At 40.5% G+C, this 26,248-nt stretch overlaps 1 protein-coding gene across 10 annotated transcripts in view; it reads left to right on the forward strand.

Annotated features, from left to right (window-relative positions):
- Window positions 1-26,248, forward strand: part of MAST4 (microtubule associated serine/threonine kinase family member 4) — a 568,735-nt gene that overhangs the window by 162,280 nt on the left and 380,207 nt on the right. For all 10 annotated transcript variants that reach the window (XM_045494932.1, XM_045494941.1, XM_045494949.1 and 7 more), the window contains exon 3: window positions 12,459-12,583. In XM_045494932.1, the coding sequence (XP_045350888.1) occupies window positions 12,459-12,583 (125 nt within the window). The remainder of the gene's footprint in view (window positions 1-12,458; window positions 12,584-26,248) is intronic.

Genomic DNA, 26,248 nt, shown 5'->3' on the forward strand with positions numbered 1-26,248 from the left:
GGCAGAGAGAGAGGGAGACACAGAATCGGAAACAGGCTCCAGGCTCCGAGCCATCAGCCCAGAGCCTGACGCGGGGCTCGAACTCACGGACCGCGAGATCGTGACCTGGCTGAAGTCGGACGCTTAACCGACTGCGCCACCCAGGCGCCCCTGGAGATGCATTTTAGAAGTGAAAGTCAAACCCAAGAAGAGTGACATTTAAGGTTGCTGCGTCTTTGCCATTATTGTTACAAAGCAAACAACGGGACTGAGTTTCGATATATATTTTTTAAAGTTTTTTTATTTTGAGAGAGAGAGTGTGTGAGTGCATGCATGTTGGCAGAAGAGGGGCAGAGAGAGAGGGACAGGGAGAATCCCAAGCAGGCTTTACACTGTCAGCTCAGAGTCCAACGCGGGACTCCACCTCATGAACCATGAGATCATGACCTGAACCGGAATCCGGAGTCAGATGTTGAAGTGACTGAGCCACCTAGGCACCCCTGAATGTGAATATTTTTCTAGGCAGTGTGCAACCAAACAGTAATGGGAAAATAGGAACCCTGGTTGAAATATAAATGAGAGACAAAATAGAGAGTTAGTATGCACAGATATAAGCGTATAATCATGTACAAGTTCAGTAAGTTCTGTGTACTGGATGTGATGTATGGCTGAAAACACAGATGAAGTCTAGTCCCAATTGACAGAGTTTACAGTGGAGAAGAGCAGGCTACGTATAGCAATAAATGAGACTCTCTACACATACATCCACATAGGAATAGGTAACATGATGGGGAAAGTGGAGGCCATTAGTGCCCTGGAGTATGGATTCGGTGCCTGTGATGGATGGATCAAGCATCCTGGCGGGGGACCTAAACCACCACTAAACACAAATTGTGTATTCCACACTGTGCTGGGTACTTGATGTGTGTAATTTATTGACATCAGCACTAGAGGTATGATACTAGAGCTCAGAGAGGAAAAGGAATGTATCCAGGGTTCTCTAGTTAATAAATGGGGAAACCAGGATACAAACCTTTTCCGACTGGTTTCCCTCTCTATGCTCCTGAGTTTACCTGATGAATGAATGAGAACTAGTTATCCCCAAAGTGCCCTGTGCTGGAGAGAATCTGGTCCAGTCTGGGGATGATGTCAGGGAGGAGTGCCCTTGGCAGGAAGAGGTGTTCAGCCCTGGAAAGAAGAGGGGATAAGTCATTGTTTATCCCAAGACTTGTCTTTGTCAAATGCTAGTAGAGGCTCTCTGCTCATATACTCAGTTTGTCCTCCCAGCCACCCTGTGAGATTGGTGTCTCATCTCCATTTCACAGAACATGCACTGGGAACTGGGGGGCAGGAGATTAAGTCTGACCAAGGCATGCAGCTGCTACACGGTAATAGTCAGGCTTTGAATTTGGGATTTGAACCTTGTGACTGGAGCAAAATGGTAATGGACTTGAAGTCAACAATTTCTTGAGTTTAAACATGGAACATATTTCCAGGATCCAGAGGGGGCAGTGAACATATTTAGGTGAAAAGAAATTTTGAAAAGAATTGGACAAACTGGGTTGGGAAGTCAGGGTATGACGGGGAAGGAGGAGATGACTCCTACTCATTTGGTTGGTATTTTGAAGCGCACACGGTTCTGGTCCTCCTGGGAGGTTGTAGAAAGATGTGGAGGCAGATGGGGAAGAGGAAGGAGCAAGAGGAAGGGAGAGGGGGGAGCTTGACAAGTAGTTTAACAGCTGCTCCACATAGCCGCAAACTGACTCTGAGAAAAAATGGTTCTATTTATTTGCCGTTTCCGTCCATATATCTTCTCAACAGCATTCATCAATATCTGTCATTTCCCAAGGGGTTTAGGCATGTCTAGCAATTCATTCTGCTGAATTATATTTCAATACGCGGATGGAGGGAGGCCAGATTGCAGATGTTAACTCTGACCTATGCCCAGTGTTGCCTAGACACAGCCAGCACCCATCTCCTGGGTGCCCCACGCAGGCTCCCATTCCAAGCAACACCACTTGGCATCAGATTCTTTTGACCACGTTCTCATTAGAGTGGGCTGTATGTAATACTTGCTGAAAAATTAATTTTAAGTTGTCCTATTAGCCTTTGGTCTCTACAGCTGGAGCTTAGGGCAAAACTATTATGTATTTATTTTGTTTTTTTAATGTTTGTTTATGTATTTTGGGAGAGAGGGAGTGCAAGCAGGGGAGGGGCGGAGAGAGAGAATGCACTCAGCGCAGAGCCCGAAGCGAGGTTTGAACTCACGAACCACGAGATCATGATCTGGGCTGATACCAAGAGTCGGATGCTTAAGTGACTGAGCCACCCAGGCGTTGATAAGAATTTGAAATACAGATAATCATCATCTGAATGGAGACATCTTGGTGGTCTAGGTACAGTGAGGATTTGCTGACCAGGACTGGGTCTCACTGAAGAACAGGAGAGTTTGCTGGGCGTTGCTACGCCCAGCGATGTGAGTGGTTGTAACAGCAGGAACATTGCAGTTTTGCCAAGGTCTAGCTCATGTATTAGTTCGCTTGATCCTAATATCTTCCCTTATTAGAGTTTGCAAGTGGTAATCATGGTGGATGAAAAGAAATATTTCTTCTTTAAGAGCAACTTAAAGGGAAAACAAAAGGAAGGAGAAAGGCCAAATATATTTCTCTGTAAGTATGGATTCAAATTATTCCACTTAAAAATGTTCTGTGTAGGGGAACCCGGGTGACTCTGTCGGCTGGGCGTCCAACTTCGGCTCAGGTCGTGATCTCGTGGTGTGTGGGTTCAAGCCCTGTGTCCGGCTCTGTGCTGACAGCTCAGAGCCTGGAGCCTGCTTCGGTTTCCTGTGTCCCCTCCCCCGCTTGCGCTTTCTTTCTCTCTCTCTCTCTGTCTCTCTGTCTCTCTCAAAAAGGAATAAACATTAAAAAAATTTAAAAACGTACTATGTGTTGGCATTTTCCCCCTCTATCATAAAGTGACAAGGGTAAGGATGCCTGGGTGGTTCAGTTGGTGGAACGTCTGATTTCAGCTCAGGTCATGTTCTCATGGTTCTCGAGTTCGAGCTCCATATCAGACTCCGGGCTGACAGCTTGAAGCCTCGAGCCTGCTTCAGATTCTGTGTCTCCCTCTCTGTCTGCTCCTCCCCAGCTCTCTCTGTCTCTCTCAAAAATAAACATTAAGAAATATTTTATAAAATGGCAAGGGTAACTGTGATTGAGGATGAAGAGAGCACCTTTGAGTCGTGTTACTGTATGGCTTACAACTAAAGTTACTTTTGATTTAAAACTGCAGCTGCAGTTGATTGGCAATGGCAGCTAGAGTTGGCTTGTCCAGAGGCTTTGATTTCTGTAGTGCAGACATGGGTGTTGTGTTATTTTTCCATAGTCCCTGGAGCTCTCATGGTATACAACTGGCCTTTAGTGACTCCCTGAAACATGTGTCATGTACCCAGTCTGGGCTTGGTAAACTGTTACCTTCTGCTACCTGCTCTTTCTTCGGGCAGATTTCCTTTTAAAGCATCCCCTTAACTTTCTCACCAGGCCCTTGTGGTTAGTAATGTTGCCCTGCCATATGTTAAATATAGAATGCTGGTGAGGATATTCTACACAGTGAATTTGGGCATCTCCGTTGGATTTGAGTCTTGGAGCAAAACCAAAGTTTAGCGATGGCTGCATTGTGCTGTCATTTAGGTTCAGACTTTGATGTCCTTTTGGTGTCTTGTACTTTGACTACCAGCCTCTCAGAAGACATGCATGGTCTCTCTATTGAGCATTCAGTTGCCTTGTCAATTGGAGATCCCTGTATAGTAGGTGATGATGTCTTTAAGGAGTTAGGGTCAAGGCTGTGCTTTGGACTTTTCTTGTGTGAATGAACAACAGTTTTTTTTTTTTTTTTCTTTTAAGGCTAGAATAGTAGTTCAGTATAGGAGTCAGTGAACTTGACTCTCTGGTCACAGGTCTGTTGGTTTCTCAAATTATATTTATTTGTGCCATTAAGAAGAATGATTTAGCAGCATTGTCGGTGATGTCTAGGTATAGTTATTCTTTTGCGGTGGGACAAGAAATTGGAAGTCAGTCACCCATGCGAGAGGAAAGATGGAAGGAACCATGTCTCTGTGTTGTAGTAGCAGTGAGCTGAAGATGAATAAAGGGAGGCTATAATTGCCTGTGAGTACGACAGTCGCTGTGATGAGGGAACCAATGTTTAGGAGTGAGCAGTGGAGCAGAGAAGAAGAACGCCTTGATGATGGAGTATACTTGAGGACAGAGGCTGCTGACTCATGCATTCTCCCGGATTCGGCCAGTGACTTCTCCTGACCTTTGACCTTTCTCCATTTCTAAAGTTGGGAGTGCTCTGGGAAAAACTCATTTCCTCTGACTTGCAAATGATTCCAAGGGGTTAAGTTATTTAAGTGTAATTTGCAAGAGCAGGTGCTGATGTGGTTTAATGGGGATACCTCCTGAACAGCAAAAAGGACCTTATTTTTCTTGGGAAGGCGAATGGTTTCAGCCAAGTAAGTGAGGGTTGTTTTGTGTGTGTGTGTGTGTGTGTGTGTGTGTGCGCGCGCGTGTGTGTAAATATACATTATAAAATTTACCATTTTAACCATTTTTAAGTGGTCAGCGGTGTTAAGTACATTCACAGTGTTGTGCAACTGTCCCTGCCATCCATGTCCAGAACTTTGTCCTCTTCCCGAACTGAAACTCTGTACCCATTAAATAGTTAGTCTCCATTACCTCTCTCCCCAGCCCCCAGTATCCACGGTTATACTTTCTGTCTCAATGAAATTGACCATTCCAGGAACCTCATAGAAGTGGAATCATACGATATTTGTCCCTTTGTGCCTGACTGATTTCATTTAGCATGTCATCAAGGTTCACCCATGTGTAGCATGTGTCAGAATTTCCTTCCTTTTTAAGGCTGAATCTTATTCCATTGTATGTATATAGTACAATGTTCTGTTTACGTGTTCGTCTTTCAGTGGATGTTTGGGTTGTTTCCATCTTTTGGCTATTGTGAATAATACGACTATGAACTTGGTATACACATATCTGTTCAAGTCCCTGCTTTTAGTTCTTTTCTGTGTATACCCAGAGGTGGAACTAAGCAAGGGGAGTTTTAGTAGGAGATGGGGAGGGTAACATTTTGGGATGTCCCTCTCTTGCTGAAGTGGTGCATGTGAACTTCAGGGAGCCGTCTTGGAGAGCTTCAGTAGATGCTCAGGTCAGCAGCAGGATGGTAGCCCACATGGAAAGATAAAGAATGAAAGAGCTGAATGTGTGGCCCCGTCTGCCTGCTCCTGGCACCAGCATGGTGGTCACCTACCCTTGTTCTTTTTGTCCCCAGCTCCTTTACCCCTGGATCGCCACCCCCATTCTCCTTCCCTCCCTCTCATGGCTCCCCCCACGTCACCAAAACCCTTGAGAGCCACACAGCTGCTGCCTCAGCTTCCTTTTGTTCCTGGTTGGTGCCTTAGAGGGATAAACAAACTTTTTCAGAGTTTTATGTATAGCTGAGCACCGGAAGCCATATCTAAAGACTGCTTTGTTAGTAGTTACTAGCTCTTATTTTCCCTTTGATGGCTTGTTTGTAGTCCAAGAGAAATAACCCAAAATGTAAGACTGTGGACTGACGGCTAAATCTATGTTGCACTTCAGGTGATAAGGAACTTTTTTACTGGAAGCTTTTAAATCTAGTCAGGTACCATTATTCCCTGATGATAAAGTAGTTCTCCAGAGGCTATATTTAATTCTTTATATAGCCATTCTGCTAAAATTATTGCTGACCTGGTATTTTCCTACTTCAGAGGGATACTTGAAGCTTTGGGGTGCTTTGCAAGCATGTATTTCATGTTTGAAAGCATGCGTTTATGGAAGTCTTCTTGTTTCTTGGGATTCAGGGTGGAAACAAAGGAAAACACTCTCCAGTAAAGAGACCGTATGTAGCCTAGATAGAACCAAGGTACATTTTGGGTGTAGGCTTGGTAATCTACTTATTTTAATATATTATCTCAAAAGACTGCACATCTTCCACTGTGTTAAGTAGAGACCCAGTGACCAGAACAATAACAATAACAATAACCAATGTAAAAACCTCATTCAAGTAACTCATACCTCTGTGGGTGAAGCCTGACAAGTGCTTACATTGTTCTGGCCAATTGATCTCAGCTTTATTATGGACCTCTATTTATTGCCTCTAAATTTCTAGTTATGTCAGTAGAATATATGTAATAAATGTTATAATAAACATACCAGAATTTTTAAAATGTGTTTCCAAAGAGCACAGGGCCAATCACAGTTCCAGTTGTAACAGGCAAGCTCGGTTTGGTATTAAAATCAAGCGGCCAGATTGGTAGGCAAGCTCACCTCTCATACCAGAAATTAGGAATGGTATTATCCATTAATTTCCACCCTGCGCAGCTGAATAATGCAGCTGACAGATGCTAATTTTCTTAAATTGTAGGCAGCAAATGATGCATGAATACAACAGCAACACACTTTTTAGAGGCTCTTGGTAGTCATCAAAAAGCGAATTTATATAAAGTTTGATGTAGCCACTACCAAGTATGGCATGATGTTAGTGCCTTCTAATGACTGTTTTAAATCCATCTGTTGTCCTCTTTTCCCTATTAACGCTAATGGGGGTCTAGGCAGGAATAAAAACCTCCCATGTGCTGTGCTAACAGACCATTCAATTTATAACATTCGTGTGATTCCTAATGATAACACTCATGCAAGAATAATGACATCTAAAATTTAACCAGTGACAGGATTATAAATATTTTATTTTATATGTGTATAAGTGTTTCCTAATTTAATTATTTTTTTCCAGTGGCTTAATACAAGTTTATTTCTTGCCCACCTTATAATCTGCTGTGTCTTGGGTAGCTTTTCGTGTTTCTTATTTTTGAGGCTGATATTATTAAATGGCCATTATATAATGTTTTTTCTTTTCAGATTTTAGCATCACCCCGTAAGTGATTTTACAGCTGAGGAAACTGAGGCTTCGAGAAGTTCATGATTAATTGATGGAATTGCTTTTGGGGGTCAGAGTTGGCACTCAGTAATCTGACCATAGAATCAACCACAACTAGAGTAATTTTTACCATTATTGGAAAAATTTATTGTTTTATGTCCTATCGGATTTGAAGATTGTATGAGATTAATACGTGGACTAAATTGAAAAATTTAGTTCAAACTGAATTCAAAAACTGATGAGTTACTGCACATCAAAATGTCTCCTTTGGGTTTGGGTCTGTTGTTGTAATAAAAAGATCAAAGCCTGACAGAGAGTCTCTCCTTGACCAAAGTCTAGCCAGGCTCCTCTGAGCCCTCCTTCTCAACTAGGCTTCAACCTTAACCAATAAAGACATGAAAAGACAGTAGCACAGGTTGAAGGTCAAGGTGATATCTTTAGGATGACCCTAGTCCTCTTAAAGTGCCTGCCGGAGAAAACTCAAGACTGTCAAAATTTTTGTTTGTTTGTTTGGGCTAACAGATAGGGTCTCTGTCTCTCAGCCTGCGTGGGAGGATAGAATCTGAATTTTCAGTATTTGCCAGCTGGCAGACAGAGTTGGCCTGATCGCAGTTACACTGACTAACCCTTTGTAATTTTTCACTTCCCTGACTCGACTGAGCCCCTGCTGGCTCCCTGCCCCACTCCTTAATTCTTCTCTGAAAACACTCAGTTATTGTGTTCAAATGGAAGGTGAGTTCAGTTCACACTGGGCTCTTTTTTCCTGTTGAGTAGTTACTACTGATTAAAATCTGTCCTTACCACTTGAACATCACGCCTTGTTTTTCTTTGACAAGGCACACATCTGGCCTTGCTACCTACATGAGACTGATGTATGGTACAGTAGTGTAAAAAATGTACGTGGTAGTGGTAGACAGAGTGACTTACGAGGAGGGGAGCACACGGGGGTCCCGCTAGCAGTGGTCTCTGCTTGCTTTCAAGTGCCCTTTGAGATCTAACGAAATTGAAGGGTTTGAAGCACGCTTCCGAGTCTGTGGAGGGAAGGGAGGCGGTTCCGCTTGCCTGTGCCCCTCCCACCTGAAGCGTGCCTGGGTTCACCTAGCAGGGATCCTAGTGTGTGAATTTCCTACGTTGAGGATTTATTCGAGAACGTTCCCTGCTTCCGTTCTGTTCACCCAAAGGCACAAAGGGAAACTTTGCTGGTCACAGCTGCCATGACTTTCATACTGGGACCCTGTATGTGTCCTCATGGTTCCTTTTGGTTCTTTGCTTCCCCACCCAGACCCACCAGAGATTTCCTATCGTCAGCAGAGCCTCCCTGATGTGGCCCCAGCAGGGGAAGGAATGTACTCCTGGCTACTTGGCCATATTAGATTAGGGAGCACATATTTTGATAGGAATCATTAAAAGCAATGTTATATATCATGTTCAGAAATTAATAGAGAATAATTTACCAGAACACCTATACCAGCCAGCGTTAGCTTAACTTAATATTTGCCACATTCTTCAGCTGTATTAACAAAATTAAATATTAAATTTATTAAAACTACAAGTGAAAACTTAATTCTTTAAACTTTTAAGTTCAACTCATGACCCCATTATCACCTGCGTATGATTTTTAAAGCAATAAAAATATTAGAGCATACTCCTCCCTGGACCCATTCCCCATTTTCCCTGCCAGAGATGACTACAATTCCAAATTGGCTGTTTATCCTTTCCACAAAGAGATACTCTTCTTGATTTTAATATTATTAAATATTTTTCTTTTTTTGCAGTCTAAGAACACATTGCCCTGTTTTGTTGCTAGGGTGGTGGGAGATGATGTTGATGGAATTAACAAAGTTCTCATGATAATCTGAGTAGTGATAGTAGTATATTGACTATTTCCAATGCCCCAGGTTGAGTGCATTCAATGCATTATCTCATTTAATCCAGTCTGCTACCATTTCTCATCTTTTCCGAAAAGGGGGCTGGCTGTGTGCCCTCTCTGGGTGTTATAGTTCAGATAATATTCCCTAGTACACCATAGGGTTGTTAAGATGTTGGAAGTGCCTGGCATACAGTAAGGCCTCAATGGATTTTTAGCCATTATGCTATGCTGCGAATGAAATTAAAGAAAACAATTTATTTAGTTTTATTCTTTCTGTTCACACTTGATCAAGCATGGGTCAAATAGTGTAGTTTGGCTGAATTTCAGGCAACAAACATTTATTGAGCACTTACTAAGTGCCAGGCACTGTGCCTGGTAGTGAGGATACAGAAATAAATACGTACTTTTTTCTTCTCGAGGGTTATAGGGAGATAGTCTAACAATTATTTCCTAAAAGAAAAAAAAGGACTGATTTATAAAATGTTTCAGTGAACTGAAATGTTTGCATTGTAAGTTTTCCTATTTGCTAATTAAGTTCTTCAACTGTTTTCATATCTACCCTTAGTTTATTTTTGTGTGTGTTTTTTTTTTTTTTTTTTAATTTTTTTTTTTTTTTCAACGTTTATTTATTTTTGGGACAGAGAGAGACAGAGCATGAACGGGGGAGGGGCAGAGAGAGAGGGAGACACAGAATCGGAAACAGGCTCCAGGCTCTGAGCCATCAGCCCAGAGCCCGACGCAGGGCTCGAACTCACGGACCGCGAGATCGTGACCTGGCTGAAGTCGGACGCTTAACCGACTGCGCCACCCAGGCGCCCCTGTGTGTGTTTTTTTTTAAACGAAGCACCTGGGCAGAGCTTAGTGAGACCATAGTAGGTTTTCTCCATCATGTAAACCTGGACATAACGTAGCTTCTATACCTCCTACCAGGATTCTTTTCTGAAATATGAACAAAGAAAATATAAAACCAAATATAGGAAAAGAAATAGAAGGGATTGGAAGAAAAAATCCACGGGTTCTGATTACTGGAGGTTGGTACATTATTAACAAATGATGTCTTTCAAATAGAGTTATTTCTATCTTAAGTCATTTATTCATGTAATACTGATCTTAATATTCTTAAATGTAGTCTCTGGTTTTATTATCCTTCTTTAATAATGTCCTGCCTTTGGGTCTAAAGGGGACAGATTGCCCAAAGCCCCTCATACTTCAGCTTTTAGTTCATGCTTTAAAATAAGACTAGGAAAAAAATAAAAAATCTGGACTTTAAATCTGTGATCTATCTTGTCTGAAAATGTACCTGAATGTTTTTGAGGTGGTGACCAGAATCACAGAGGGTAATTATGTTTGAATTTTCACTGGTAGAGTTTGTGCTTCAATTAATGGGTGTTTGCCATATTTATTTGTTTGGAAAAGTTCATAATCTCTTATGTGGGGACAAAAATCAGTATGAGCCCCTTTTTGCAAGAAAATACAGGTTGCAGAAAGAAAGCATGGCAGAAAATCACTGAAACGTTGATAGTGGTTTTCCCTGGTGCGATTTTAGGTGACTTTTTTCCTTTATATTTACGTTACCTATTTGTGAGTGAAAAGAAACCAAATCCACGTGAAAATGATACCATTTTTACTACCGTTTGGACTATATAGCTAACTTTTACTGAGCGCTTTAGTTAAAAAATTCTTTGATGCCCTCAACAATAGTCAACCGCATTCTCTCCATTTTAGAGACAGAAAAACCAAGGCCAGGAGAGGTTGACTAACGTCTTCCCTGTTGTCACTGAGGCAAGATCGGGATCTCAGAAGCAGACCTCATTTTCTGTAGGGTGTGCTTTCACTATATAATGGTGCAAAAGAGAAATTTTGGCAAAGTAAGTGTTTCCTTTGCCATTAAGATACACATTTATGGGGCGCCTGGGTGGCTCAGCTGGTTGGGCATCCAGCTTGGGCTCAGGTCATGATCTCACAGTTTGAGTTCGAGCCCCGCATCGGGCTCTGTGCTGGCAGCTCAGAGCCTGGAGCCTGCTTCAGATTCTGTGTCGCTCTCCCTCTCTGCTCCTCCCCTGCTTGCAGTCTGTCTATTTCTCTCTCCAAAATAAATAGCATTAAAAAAAAATACACATTTCTGAGAGTACTTGAATTCAAGAGTTAGACCTCTTAGCATGGACAGTGATGGCAGCTGCAGCTCACTACTGTACTTGGATAGTGCTGGTAGTTTCCATGCACACTGCTAGTAAATCACTTTATATTGCAACACTCATTAACCAGTGGGGTAGGCTTGTGGGGTGCATGCCTGAGTAAGAGAGTGAGGCTCTACTACAAGGAACAGATCTGCCGGGGAAAATCGACATATTGCCTCGGCTGTAGGGCCATCAGCCACATGTGATGCATTCTTCCATGTATCTGAGAGGTATGTGGCTGGAATGCCGATCCTCCCCTCCCCAGTCCTTGGATGAGGTTCTCCACGTTGCCTGCCATCCTTTCTTTGTGCCTGTTTGTTGTTTGAGAAAGACGTGCCCATTTGTTCTTTTATCATTCTGTGGATATTTCACGAGCACCTACTATGGCCAGTCGTTGTGCATGTATTAGGGTGAAACAGATAAAAATCAATCATGGTTTCTACTTTAACCGAGCTCCATTACTGTGTGAATATTCACATCCATCCTAACTTCCTAAAGTCAAGAAGTCTTATTTTTTGGGGCACCTGGGTGGCTCAGTTGGTTAAGTGTCTGACTCTTGGTTTTAGCTCAGGTCATGATCTCACAGCTTCATGGGTTCGAGCCCCATATTGGGCTCTGTGCTGGCAGCCCAGAGACTGCTTGGAATTCTTTCTCTCTCTTCCTTCACTCATGCTGTCTCTGTCTCTCTCAAAATAAATAAATAAATGCTAAAAAAAAAAAAAAGAAGTCTTATTTCTTGGGTGTTGATAACTAGTCCAGTCCTTGTGGTGAGGAAGTAAGGCAATGTAAATTTGTTCAACTGTTTGACTTTTAAAGGCATACCAATACATTAGAGTTCAAGGTTGATGTAAATTGCTCAGTGAACCTAGACTGACATTGATGTCCTGATTTATGCAGATGAATACCATGTGTGTCCTGTGGACATGGTTGGATGACCATCAGTTCTTCAGACAGAGGAGCTTTGAGAAAGAGGCACCAGCCCCATTTCACCTTGACAGAATTCCAACTCTTTGTTTTGTTGACCATGATCTCCATTTTGTTGACTTTTTTCTGGTTGATTTTGAGATCAGTTTTTCGTAGTAGATACTGAAAAAGTCCGTTTGAACGTGCTTATGTTTCCTTCTGTGATGCTGAGAATGTTTTATGGGTTTATATGCATCCTTGGCAAGTTCCTATGGAATGGGCAGAAGTAACAAGGGGCTTTATCCTGTGCTGGCCGAAAGGTACAGATGCTGGAGGGGAGGAGGTTTACTTGGGTTTATGTGGGAAATCAGGGTCACAACTTGCCCCTGGATCTCCTGACTTAATTAAAACAGCATTACCCTTGTTGCTGTTAATAAATGTAAGGAGTGTGACAGAAGCAGTTTAGAAGGATGGCCAAGAAGGGACTTGCCCTTGCCACAGAATTACTGATGTTTTGCCTGCCGCTTACACTGTCTTCTGTTTCACCCCCACAGGGCGGTACCTGCTTCCAAACCCCGTGGCAGGGCAGGCCTGGGCCACCTCGGCGGAGACGTCCAACCTCGTGCGCATGCGCAGCCAGGCCTTGGGCCAGTCTGCGCCCTCGCTCACCGCCAGCCTGGTGAGTGTCCTCTGCCTCTTTGTGCAGAGCATCGGGTGATACCGTCTCTCCACCTCCCTGGGGACTATTTTAAGTTTATTGAGTTTAACTAGGTTTGAACTTACAACCACATTTAACGTTAAGCACAGATTTGGCAATGTGCAATATTTTGCTCTGAGTGTGCTGATTTTTTCCAAGGCTTATCTCCATCCCTCCCGCCTAACCTGTACCGTTTGTTTCTACTTGACTGTCTCTCCTCTTCCTTCAAAAGAAATGAAAATATTTGTGAGATTTTTGTCTTAAATGCCTTATTTGAAAATAATTCCAAACTTACTAAAAGCTGCAAGAATATGAAAAATCAGTAGAACATGGTGGGTCCTTACCTTGATTCAGCTATTAATCTCTTGCCAAATTCGCTTTATCATGTGCTTTTTCTCTTTCCTTGTATATATGTCGATGTAGATATATACCTATGTGTGTATATGCATATATATGTCCACACACTCAGATAATTTTTTGAACTGTTTGGGAGTAAACTGTTTGTGTTATGGCCATTTGTTATCACAGTTACGAACAGTGGCAAATTTATGGCTGCCATAAGCCTTTTATGTATGCTCCATTCTGTATTTCAGTTTAATCAATTGGCACGATAATGTCCTGTATGGCATTTTTCTTCAGCCTCCAGTATAGGATTCAGTCTGGGGTCATATATTGCATTTAATTGTCATATCTATTTAGTCTCTGTCAATCTGGAAGGTTGCCACAGCCTTCCTTTGCCTTTTATGACACAGACATTTTTGAAGACTATAGTTCTCCTCCCAATGAAAAAAAAAAGTAATGTTTCTCATATTACACGTGTTTGATATGTGTAATGTTTCCTCTTGGGGAAAGTCACATTTTGCATTCCAGGCCAGAATAGGACATGGGTGGTGATGTTTCCTTTCAGGGCTTGCCTCCTGCAGGCCCCTGAAGTCGGTCTGCCCTTCATTGTGATGTTAATTTCGCCACCCCCCCCTCCCCCGCCCCCATGATGGCAGTGTTTAATTTCTCCACCCTAGTTTGATTTTTTTCCTCTTGCAAACGATAAGCATTCTGTAGAGAGATAGATTTCAGGCCATGTGAATGTATTTGGTCAAAAATTTCCCCTAGATTTCTCATCCATGGGTGACACCTGTTTGTTTGTATGTTTGTTTGTTTGTTTTTGGTAGTAATTGAAAATGGTGATTATTCCAACCTCAGCACTTGATCCGCATTTACCACTTGGCAGGTGGCACCCATATTTGTATATATGTTAGTAGTTTGGACTCCTGAATTTTTTTTCCAGTTTTTTCAGTGTTCACCTTTATTTTCTTTAAATTTTTTTTTTTTTTTTTTTTTTTTTACTGTTTATTTTGAAGAGAGAGACAGAGACCGAGACAGAGCCTGAGCAGGGAAGGGACAAAGAGAGGGAGGGATACACAGAATCCAAAGTAGGTTCCGGGCTCTGGCTGTCAGCACAGAGTCCAACGTGGGGCTTGAACTGAAGATCCGTGAGATCATGACCTGAGCCAGTTAGATGCTTAACTGACTGAGCTGCCTAGGTGCCCCTCATCTTTATTTTCAATCAGAATTCTTACTAGAATTTTTTTTTTCTCCTGGGTGTATTACTTCTTTACCTCAACCTTTGGCACAGCCTAGAAGTCGGTACAAGTTACTTTTGCTCTAGTGGTAGAGTTGTATGGTATGGGAATAGGTTTTTAAACATGTTTTACTGATGATAATGCAAATAATAAATGAGTGCATTGCGGTGCCTTATAATCTTATGCATTGGTAATGAATAAGTTGGATATTTGAGAATCATTCAGTAATCAGGGAGATTTGATTTAGGTTGAGATTCTAGTCTTGCTTTTGCCATTAGGTAGCTGTATAAACTTGGGCAGATCACTTAGTTTCTCAGATTGTATCAACTCAGCTGTACCTGCAAGATGAAAAGAGGTATTTAAGCAGTCTCTGGAATTCAACTTCGGGATTCCCTGATTTTGCTTCTAGAATAATAAAGATTATGAACATAGTGAATAGTTATCCCTAAAAAAGCGTCTTTCAGAAAATTTATGACTTCAAAATTGACTATGATTTTCAAATCAAAGTTCATCTTTTTCCTCTCATGAAAATTTGGAGACTTATATTTAAAGGTATGTTTACAACGATAGTAGTTAGCATTTGCCTTCATTCCATCCCCAAGTTCAATTTTAGTTTTTCTTCTTGGGCAATTATATTAAAAGCTTATTTTACTGAAAGCATTTACTTTTTAAGGAACGAGGGAAATTCCTCAGAATTAGTGCTTTAAAAATTTTTTTTTAATGTTTATTGTTTTGAGAGAGAGAGAGCGAGAGCGAGCGAGCAAGCAGGGTAGGAGCAGAGAGAGAAGGAGACACAGAATCCTAAGCAGGATCCAGGCTCCAAGCTGTCAACACAGCGCCCAACTCAAATCCACAGGGCTCTAATCCACAAACTGCGAGATTGTGACCTGAGCTGAAGTTGGACGCTTAACCAACTGAGCCACCCAGGTGCCCCAGTGATTTTTTTTTTTTTAAACAGAAGTGTTTTTTTGGTCACTGCAATATTACTCTTAACACTTAGATAGTAATCCTGTATGTTTATTGCCAAGTAAATTATTCTGATTAAAAAGCACTGTTAAAGGGAATATATCTTAGGTAATACTGGTAGTCACATAGTCAGAAACAGAAATTGATTCATTCATTCTTAAAACACATGTCAGGTGACCTAAGGCTTGGGAATAAGATAAAAAGATAAAGAGAGCTATTAATAGAAAATGCAAAAGAGTACTCTCTAAAATCTGTCTGATGAGATTCTTAGCAAAGTGTCATTAAATTACTGGCTTATCTGCCCTGCAAGTTTTTCCACTGTTTGCTTGAGAGCAAAACTAGAAAAAGTGCTAAAATACCATCGAGAGCAAACTTAAAACAGTACCTGGCACATAACAAGTCTCAAATGTTAGCAGTGTAATTACTTCTGTTGCTAACCTATTATGGGTAAGCTTGAATACAGAAGCCAGATTATGGTTAACCATTTATGCCGGACAGTGAAAGTTTAAAATGTAACTCTCATCATATCTTTCCTTTAGAGGTTTCACTGCTTCCTGATTATAGTTTAAGGAAAACTGTTTGCCAGCTGTTTGACTAAGTCATCTCCCCTTGCACCCGCCCTCCTGTTCCATTGTCAAAAGAGCAGTGGCAGCTGGAGGAGAGCTGCCAGGCAAAGTACCATCTTATTTTCCTCATAGTTCTGCGATCTGCCCGCATTTCTGGCCATATTGCTGATTTCGGTATGTCACTCAGTCCAGGTTAATGACTTTTTCGGCTTTGGATACCCTTTGCAGAACCATTACGGTTAATCTGTTTGCTATTTCTTGGATTGGATGACATCTAAATTATCTTCCTCATTACAACTATCTATGTCTGTAGTGATAGAGAATGATGCTCCGGAGGTGGAAATGTCCACTTACTAGAACTTACTTTTCCCTTTTTCCTTTTTTCCCTTTTCCTTCTCAAAAAGCGATGTTTAGCGTGGTGCACTGAACAGTACAATGTGCTTCACCCTGACCCTCTTTCTAGGCCACTGTCCTCAATCCCCTTGCCACCTCCCTCCCATCTCAGAGCCCCGCCCCCATCTCAGGGCTATAAATCACCCTTTCTCCTGACTCTTGTTTACCATTGTGCACCATCTGTTTTAGTTCTTTGTGTTGGTCCCTGATACCCGCTGCTAGACTGCAGGCTCCTTGAGGGCAGAATTCCTGTCTCCTTTGAATCTGGACCTCACTGCTCCTGGCACAACTCCTTGCACGTGGGAAGCATTCAATAAATATGGCTGATGGAATGAATAATTATTCCCACAAAGTGACAGATGGCTTTAGTTGCAAGACAAGAGTGATGTTGCAATGCTGTGTGCTGGAATGGGTGGCCTAATAAGACCATCCATCGAAATACCTCTTTGTTTTTGTTGTTCTGTGTGTTAGATTTGCCATTAGCCTTGAAGTCCATGTAATGAGCCAAATTCCATGTAGTTTCACACCAGCCACTCAAAAAATAGGGTGACCCAGTTCGTCAAGAGAGGATCACTGTCCACATTCAAGAAAATGTGGTTAATATGCTTGTAAGGAGACCTGATATGGTCCCATTGATTTCACTGTTTTGTGGGTCCGTGGAAGAAGTAAGTTGAAGGAATGTGTGTCGTCAAGTGTGGAAAAATTGGAAAAACTGGAATCCAAGTGATTTATGTCCAAATGACAGCACTGCACTTGATAAAACAGAATTTCCTGTTCAACACAACAATAAACATTTCTGAAAAGTACAGACTCTCAACCTGAGAGGTATTGATATGTTAGTAAGATATAAATGAAGGCCTCGTGGTTTGGTAGGTATGAATTTTAGTAAATGCATGACCTATAGTGATTTAAATGCCATAGGCACGCTTGAGGGTAATGCTAACTACCTTCTCAAGGAGGAGATTAATTCCTAGCCTGAAGTATCTAGTTTTCCTTGGCAATGCTAAATGTAGTTGTGCTCCCTCTCCCAGACACATTGGGCATTTCAGATAAATGGCACGTTGCCAATTCATCCTAAGTAGCCTGGTAGCTGGCAGGATACATGCTTAGCCAGTGTCCGCCTGCTGGGACACCAGCCGGGAGTGCTGATGAAGTGTCAGATGTATACTTCATATACATTAATCTGAAGAGGGGAAAACTCATTTCCCCATTTGCTTCTTCCATCTTTCTGTCCCTCCCCACACACATGGGTAGTTTATCAAAGAAGTCAGAGTTGTCAAAAGCAGGGGGATTTATACAGATGCTGCTTTCTGGCAAGAAAGATGGAAATTTCAAGAGACAAAAGCAGGACCAGTGGTAACTTATTTTTCTGTAGGAAAATAAGGTTGTAAGCCTTGGTGATTACAGTTTAAAAATAATATATGTGGCCCTCAAATGAAATCCTCACTTCTTTTGTACTTTGGAGTAATGGACAGATGGTAGAAACATGGTAAAAACTAGTTTACAGTGTTTTTCCCCTGTTTTCTGTTTGATTTGAATCTTGAGCCTCCTCTGCTCATGCCCGTAATACATCTTCTCTTGTTGAGGTCTTCCTTGGCCATGTTGTTTGAAACAGTTCCCCCACATTGCATGCTGGACACTCTGATTTACTCCTTAGCTTTATCCCCATTTGGTATGCTACATGATTGGCTTATCTTATTACATATCCATTAACTACTGTAATGAAAAATTAATGAGAGTAAAGAGATTTTCTGTGTTCCCAGCTGTCTTCCCAGGACGTAGAATAGTGCTGGCACATAGTAGGTGCCCACTGAGGACTTGAAGAATGCAGAAGCGAAAATATTTCCTTTCTGTATGTTTTCAATGCCCTAGAATGGGTTGTTGGTTTTTTTGTTTGTTTGTTTGTGTGCTCATTTTTAATCTGCAATAAACTTTTTAGGCTTATGTTATTTTTTTGTATTTATTTATTTATTAAACTTAAAAAAAATGTTTATTTATTTTGAGAGAGGGGGTGGGGAAGGTCAGAGAGAGAGGACAGAGAGAATTCCAAGCAGGCTCTGTGCTGTCAGTGCACAGCCCGATGCAGGGCTTGAACCCATGAACTGTGAGATCATGACCTGAGCTGAATCCAAGAGTTGGACACTCAATGGACTGAGCCACCCAGGTGCCTCAGGTTTATATTGTTTAGCCTAATCAAGAAGCTCTTCAAGCCAGAGAGCAGTTAACCATGGAAAGTACATTCAGGAAGTAGACCTTAGTGGTTAAGTTGGAAAAAGGGAATGAGGGGGGAAAGCAGAGTGGTTAAGAGATCATCTCCACTCTCTAGTCTTTAATAGCTGTGTAAGCCTTGGTTTCCTCATCTGTGAAGAGAGGCTAATGGTTGTAACCTCCTCAGGTTATTGTGAGGATTACATGAGCCAACTCATGCGCAGTCCTTTGTCTGGTGCCTGTCACTTAGGAAATGCTGATGTTGGTCTACCTGGGGTTGATCAGAAAGATGTTTCCTTGGGGTTGTCAGGCTTAGATGAGTGGTATTATCAGCAAGGAGGGAACTGAGCCCTTTCTCTCAGATCACCTGATAATGAGCCATAGTGTAACCTTTTTGTCCCTCTTGCAGGTTGGTGAACCAGCTTGTTTCTTTCTTGCTCATTTTCACTTAGTATTCATCAACACGACAACCTGGGAGAAGATGCTTGCTAGAATAGCTAACGGTTTTGAAAGAGGGAAGTGCTTTCAAATAATGCTCTTCAACTCTTACTGTTAGGTTCAGTGGTATAATTTTATGTTTCTTCAGTGGCCCTTTTTTTGACATAGTATCCATTTCTTTTAATGAAAAAATTACATTTCATGATGTACTATGAATATTAAGACAAAACTATTTAAACTGTAATAGATTCAAAGAGGGTTGATGAATATTCATCTTTTCCATTTGCAAAAATGCATTATGAAGAGTCAGGGAAAATTCACTAAATGTATGCAAAAGTGCATTTTTCCTTTTTAATTCATTCACAATGCACTGGCATAATGTCAGCATTTATTTAGAGTACGGACTTTATTTGCAGTCATTTAATATTATATCAATACTTCATTAGCCTTATAGCTCAAAAACAAAAACCTGAGCTGAAGTCCAATTAGTTAACTCCGAGAGAGGATCTGTTAAATATTGATGGAGGAACAATTTGAATGCCCTTGGACAGATTGCTTAACAAAAGTTGTAGAATACAACTATGAGTTAGCATTTCTCCTTACCCACTGTGACTCAATAATTTAAAGGCTGCATAATACTTGAATGTGTGGATTTCTCAAAATTTCTCCCTTTAGGTTATTTCCAAGTTTTTCCTATTGCAGATAATGGTGCTGAACAGGCTTTTAATAAGGTCCTGGTTCACCTCTAATTACGTTTCCAGGGTAACTTCTTGGAGTAGAATCGCTGTGGCAAAGGATGTGAGCATTATGAAAGTTCTCTGTACTTCTGCTAAATATTGTTTCTATGAACACTGTCCAGATTTATGCATTCATATATTGAGGAAGTGCATTTCACTACACCCTGGCCAGCAGTCAACATTGTCGTGTTAAAAAAAAAAAAAAAAAAAAAAAAAAAGAACTTCACTTGTTTATTTGAAAAATAACTGTTGTAAATTTGTCAGGTTTTTAGTGAAGTTGATAAGGTTATTTGTCATGTTGAACTCTTACATCAAAGCCTCTGGATAAAGCAAATGTGAAGTTAGGCTTATCCTTGCTTCTTCCTGTACCTTCCTTCCATTCCCTAAATCAGCTTACCATACCAACTGTTGGTAACCTGTGTTGCTCTTGGGATATAAGAACTCCTGAGTGTGATTACAGTGTATGTGGCTGAAGGCATTATTCCATAGTTCAGAATTTTTTTCATCTGGAAAGTAGTAATCTCAATTGTGAAATAGTGCCTTCAGCTGTGGACATTATAATCAGAGTCTCAAGAGTGCTTATATTCCAGGAGTAATACATCTCCGAGTTATTACCCTCTGAGCTAGGTTCTGTTTATAGTGAAGGGATGAATTTTCATAACTCAGTGCTGAAATAGCAGTAGGGAGCCCTGAGCAGATTATTATAGGTCAGGCCTAATCCATGAAGATAAATCTCATTATAGGCTCACCTGGGCCCATCCACAGAGTGGCTGGTTTAACAGGACTCTATAAATCAAAGATCAGATTAAAATTGAACTATAAAATCCTTGTTATAATCCAACTCCTGTCCCCGTGAAGAGATACTCTAAACGTGTCTCCTTACTCTAAACGTGCTGGGGTACTCTGAGAATAATTAGCAGAAAAACATATATTGAGTGTGTTGTGATTCAGTCTATTAATGAGTGAAAAACTACTTATTTTGTCAGGGGGGGAGGCAGGTTTTTTTTTTTTTTTTTTCTAAAATGAAATTGCAGCCAGAAGTAGGCACTTGAAACTTCTCCTCTTAGTTTTCTCTTCCTTACATTTGCAAAGATTAAAAAATAGCCATGACTTTGTGTGTATGTTATCCTTCCTGGGAAGGACGGGATGGATGCCTGCTGAAGCGCCTCTCTATGTGGGTGTGACTGGACAGACTGGTCAAGTGTGGACTTCCTGTTATCAAAGTCATTTGAGTGGCAGTGTGATGAATGGTGCCCGTAAATATCTTGTGGGATTTCAAGAATCAGAAGGCGTGCCCTGTTTTAATTACTTAACATCATACAGGGGATTTAAATGAATTTATAACAGTAATACCATATAAATGTTTAGATATCATTGTGTGTGTATGTTAAAGCTTAGGTTTCATTTATTACCCACTTACCCAACTAGTATACCTGTTTAGGAGCTGGTTAACCTATTCATTATGAGATGATCCAGAGAATGCCAAGTCTTGGTATCTCAGCTGTCTTCTGTGCACTGTAATTTTTAGCACCAAGGGCACTGCCTTATATATATTTAGTGCTTAGATGATAGTTGTTTATTCATAAATGTTTAGGTCCTTAATTGTAAGAATTGAGAGTTTTCCGAGGCTCCTGTAGTTCTGCTTCCTGGAGCCTGGACTAGTTGAGTTGCTAGGCTCTCAATGATTTGAATGGGCCCTGTGTCTTGGGAAATGACTGAGATAGAGGTGGTCAAGCAGTTCTGGCTGCCATCATGGAAGTGTCCGTTGGTGCATTGGTGGATAGATGCTGCTCTGGTGAAGTCGTGGTGTGACACAGCTTGTGCTCTTGATCCCCTGATAAAATATCAGCCCCTGACATTGCTGTCTCATTGCCTCATTGTCACAAAGATTCTGCAACCCTGGAAAAACCCCAACAAGCTCATAACAATTAGACAGTGGTTTCTGAGAGAGAAGGTATTGGGATGTAACATTTCCTTTCTTGGGAAAAAATGTAAAGTTATCATTTTACTTAATAGACTTCTTGGGAGACTTTGGTTATTGGGGCTCTGGAAAAGCTTGCATGTCTTGATACTTTTGCTGCTGTATTTTTTAGATATATTTTGGTGGTTAGTGGAATGAGTGGTATTGGTGAATACATTTATTTCTTGTTCATTGACACCTGAAGTATCAATCTAGTGTTGGATTCCAAATCTGTGTGTATTTTGTTATGCTCATTTATCAGTTAATTGACTACTAATGGAGTTCTTATTGTACAAATGGTATTAAAACCTACATAAAAAAAAAAAAAAAAAAAAAGGAGAGAAGAGGAAGGAAAGCTTCCAAATACTTCTATGAGGCCAGCATTACCCTGATACGAAAACAGGCAAAGACACCACAGAAAAATAAAACTATAGGCCAGTATCCCCAATGTACATAGATGTAAAAGTGTTCAAAAAATAGAAAACAACATTCAGCAATACGTTAAAAGGATTATTCACCATGATCAAATCGGATTTGTTCCTGGGATGCAAAGATGGTTGAATATTTGCAAATCAATCACTATGACACAGTACCTCAACAAAACAAAGGATAAAAAGTAAATGATCATCTTGACAGATGTAGCAAAAGCATTCAACCAAATTCGACCTCCCTTTATGGTAAAACCTTTCAACAAAGTGGGTTTAAAGGAAACATACTTGAACACAATGAAGGCCATGTATGAAAAACTCACAGCTAACATCATACTTAGTGGTGAAAAACTGAGACCTTTTCCGTAAGGTCAGGAACAAGACAAGGATATCTACTCTCACCACTTTTATTATATACAGTACCAGAAGTCCTAGCTACAACAAGCAGACAGGAAAAAGAAATGAGGCATCCATATTAGTAAGGAAGAAGGTAGCTGTCATTATTTGCACATGACATGATACTGCACACAGAAAATTCTGAAGACTTCACCAAAAAACTGTTAGAAGAAATAAATGAGTTCAGCAAAGTTGCAGGATACAAAATTAATGCCTGGATATTTGTAGAATTCTTATACACTAATAACAGAGTAACAGAAAGAGGAATTGAGACAACAATGCTATTTACAGTTGCACCAAAAAGAAAAGAATACCTAGGAATAAACTTAACCAAAGTGGTGAAAACCATAAAATATTGATAAAAGAAATTGAAGACAAACAAATGGAAAGATACTTCACGGATTGGAAGAAATAATATTGTTAAAATGTCTGTACTCTCCAAAGCAATCTACAGATACAACACAATCCCTATGAAAATACCAGCAGCATATTTCATAGTACTAGAACAAGTCACAGTAACATTTGAGTAGGACCACAAAACACCCCACACAACCAAAGCAGTCTTGAGAAAGAAGAACAAAACTGGAGATGTCACAATTTCAGATTTCAAGATATACTACAAAGCTGTAGTAATCAAAACCATATGGTACTGGCACACAAATGGACACATAGATGAGTGTAACAGTATAAAAAGCCCAGAAATAAACCCATAATTATATGGTCAATTCATCTCAGACAAGAGAGGTAAGAATTTATAATGGGGAAGACAGTCTCTTCAACAAATGGTGCTGAGAAATTTGCACCACTTTCTAACATCATACACAAAAATAAACTCAACATGAGTTACAGACCTAAATGTGAGACCCCACACTGTAAAAATTCTGGAAGAGAACACATGTAGTCATGTCGCTGACCTGGGCAGTAGCAACATTTTTCTTGATTTGTCTCCTGAGGCAAGGGAAACAAAAGCAGAAACAAACCATTGGGACTCTATCAAAATAAAAAGTTTTTGTACAATGAAGGAAATCATTGGCAAAACTAAAAGGCAGCCTGTTGAATGTGAAAAGATATTTGCAAAGGACTTATCTAATAAATGGTTAATATCCAAGATCCCTAAAGAACTTAACAACTCAACACCAACAAAACACAAATAATGTGATTAAAAATGAGCAGGGGGTCTGAATAGACATTTTTCCAAAGAAGATGTACAGATGGCCAACAGACAGATGAAAACATGCTCAATATCATCACTAATCATTAGGGAAATGCAAATCAAAACCACATGAGATATCACCTTATACCTGACAGAATGGTTAAAATCAAAAGCACAAAAAACCCACAAAATATTGGTGTGGATGTGAAGAAAAAGGAACCCTCCTGCGCTGTTGGTAGGAATGTAAATTGGTATGGCCACTGTGGAGAACCATACGGAGGTTCCTCAAAAAATTAAAAACAGAAATACCCTATGATTCAGTAATTCCACTACTGGATATTTATTCAAAGGAAACGAAAGCACCAATACAAAAAGATATATGCACCCCAATGTTTATTGCAGCATTATTTACAATAGCCAAGATATGGAAGCACCCCAAATGTCCATTACTAGATGAATGGGTAAAGGAGACGTGGTGTCCACACATAAACACATACATAAGCGTGCGTGTGCACACACATAGTGGAGTATTACTCAGCCAAAAAAGGGATGACATCTTTCCATTTGTGACAGTGTGGATGCAGCTAGAGGGCATTATGCAAAGTGAAATAGAAGGAAGAGGATGGCAGGATGGGCAACATGGGTGAAGGAGATCCAGGCTTCCAGTTATGGAACGAATAAGTCATGTAAATAAAAGGCAGAGCATATAGTTGATATTATAGTTGATAACAGTGTAATAGTATTTTGTGGCGACAGATGGTTGCTACACTTGTGGTGAGCATAGCAAAATGTATTGAGAAGTTGAATCGCTATGTTGTACACCCGAAGCTAAGGTAAAATTGTTTGTCAACTGTACTGAAATAAATAAATAAAACGTACCTGATAAAGATGTGATGCGTCATCATTTTTAAGGAGCTTCAAAGCTAGTTGAAATGAGACTTGAGAGAAACCAGCAAAGTGGAAGGAAATAATGTGTTGGATAGTGTGCAGTTTTGAGAATTTATAGATCTGGAAGAAGGATGTGGGCTTCAGGGCTCTAGCAAGGATCGTCAGGCAAGGCTCAAGGTGTAGTGGAATTAAGTATGTAATGAAACGGGCTGGGAGTGGTAGATAAAAATGGACAGTGTGGTGTGAACAATGTTGTTTTTTCTTAGTACAGTGTTTCTAGAATAGTCACAGAGGCAAAGGACCACATGAAGAGCCAGAGGCTCATGGCTGTCAGTGACAGAATGGTTTCTGACTTAATGTGGATCTTGAAAGACCACTACTGTCTGTCTGTTAGTAAGAAGAATGTCCTGTTTACTTAGAAGATCTCCCAGCTGCAAAGTCTGTTATCTGCAGGTATTTTAATCAAAAGGAAATAATTCTTAATTTTTGTTGGATTCCATGGCTAGACGGTAATAATGGCTTTCTGGATTATATCTTTTCTTTGTGATCTGGTACTATTAATTTGTTTTTAAACAAAGAATGGGACACTGTGCAATTTCAACTCAGCTATTTGTGATCTAAATACTTCATTGTTCAGGGCTCTTGTTTGTATAAGTGAATGTCTTTTTTCGTTTTTAATTTTTTGAAACATTTATTTAATTTTGAGAGACAGAGACAGAGCGTGAGTGGGAGAGGAGCAGAGAGGGACACACAGAATCCGAAGCAGGCTCCAGGTTCCAGGCTCTGAGCTGTCAGCACAGAGCCTGATGGGGAGCTTGAACTCACAAACCATGAGATCATGACCTGAGCCAAAGTCAAATGCTTAACTGACTAAGCCATCCAGCTCCCCCACCTTTTTTTTATTCTTAGACATAAGCAGTGATAACTTTGAGCCTCTTCTTTTTACATAGCTCTGCTCAAAATGTTCTTAATTAAACTTTTAAAAACTTTTCTTTCCCCTATTTTCTGGAAAACATCTTTTGACAGATTCAGGTGATGGAAAGTCATGAGTTTCTCATCTTTAAGTGCTTCTAAGGTTTGGTGAAACAACTTTGGCAGTAGTGAACCATCTTCCATTTCCCAAAGACATCAAGTTCCTAGTCTGATGCCCATCCTTGGTCTGGAAAGAGGATAACTATGTATCTTCTTTCTTTTTGCCTTACCAATACATCTCTGTACACATACACTATCTCTTCCGGGAAGCCTTCCCTGACATCTCTCCCTACCCCAGCCTTCTCTGAATTGTGCATATGCAAAAACAAAACATTTATCACATGGGACTATAAGAGTGTTTTTGCTTACCTTCCCCTCCTAACCTCTTTTGTCCCCAAGTGGTCTGATTACTGAAAGGGCCAGGATAATGATCTATAGTTGAAAAAGAAGTGAGCCTAGAGTATTCATGGGATGGCCTCTTAGAAATAACACTAAATGAAATATGAAATTGATATTAGGTGTGTCCATAGCACCTTTTTACATTTTAATTGACCTTCAAGACACTTGTTTCTGAAAATGAATTCTGGAATTGGAGAATCTTATGGGTAGTATATACCTAGGTCACCCCTTTCCCCTTGCCTAGAGAGATGGTGCACTGCAGTGGCCATTATCTAAATGGTGTTCCTTTTTTTTTTTTTTTTTTACAAGCCCTTGATTTGGAATTTAATTCCTGTAAACAGTTTAGAGGAATGCTTAAGAGCATGAGCTCCAGAGCCAGGCTGCCTAGGTTGGAATCTGGACTTGAGTACTTAATAGTTGTGTCCCTTTGACCAAGGAGCATAACCTCCCTGTGACTCTGAAAAATGGGAATATTAATGGTACCTATTTCTTGTGGTTGTTGCTGACATCAGGAAGCACATGAGAAGAGCACAGTAATGTTAACTGGTACCATTTTGTTCAAG

The sequence above is a fragment of the Leopardus geoffroyi genome, chromosome A1, assembly GCF_018350155.1.
Source record: "Leopardus geoffroyi isolate Oge1 chromosome A1, O.geoffroyi_Oge1_pat1.0, whole genome shotgun sequence".
Lineage (NCBI taxonomy): Eukaryota > Metazoa > Chordata > Mammalia > Carnivora > Felidae > Leopardus > Leopardus geoffroyi.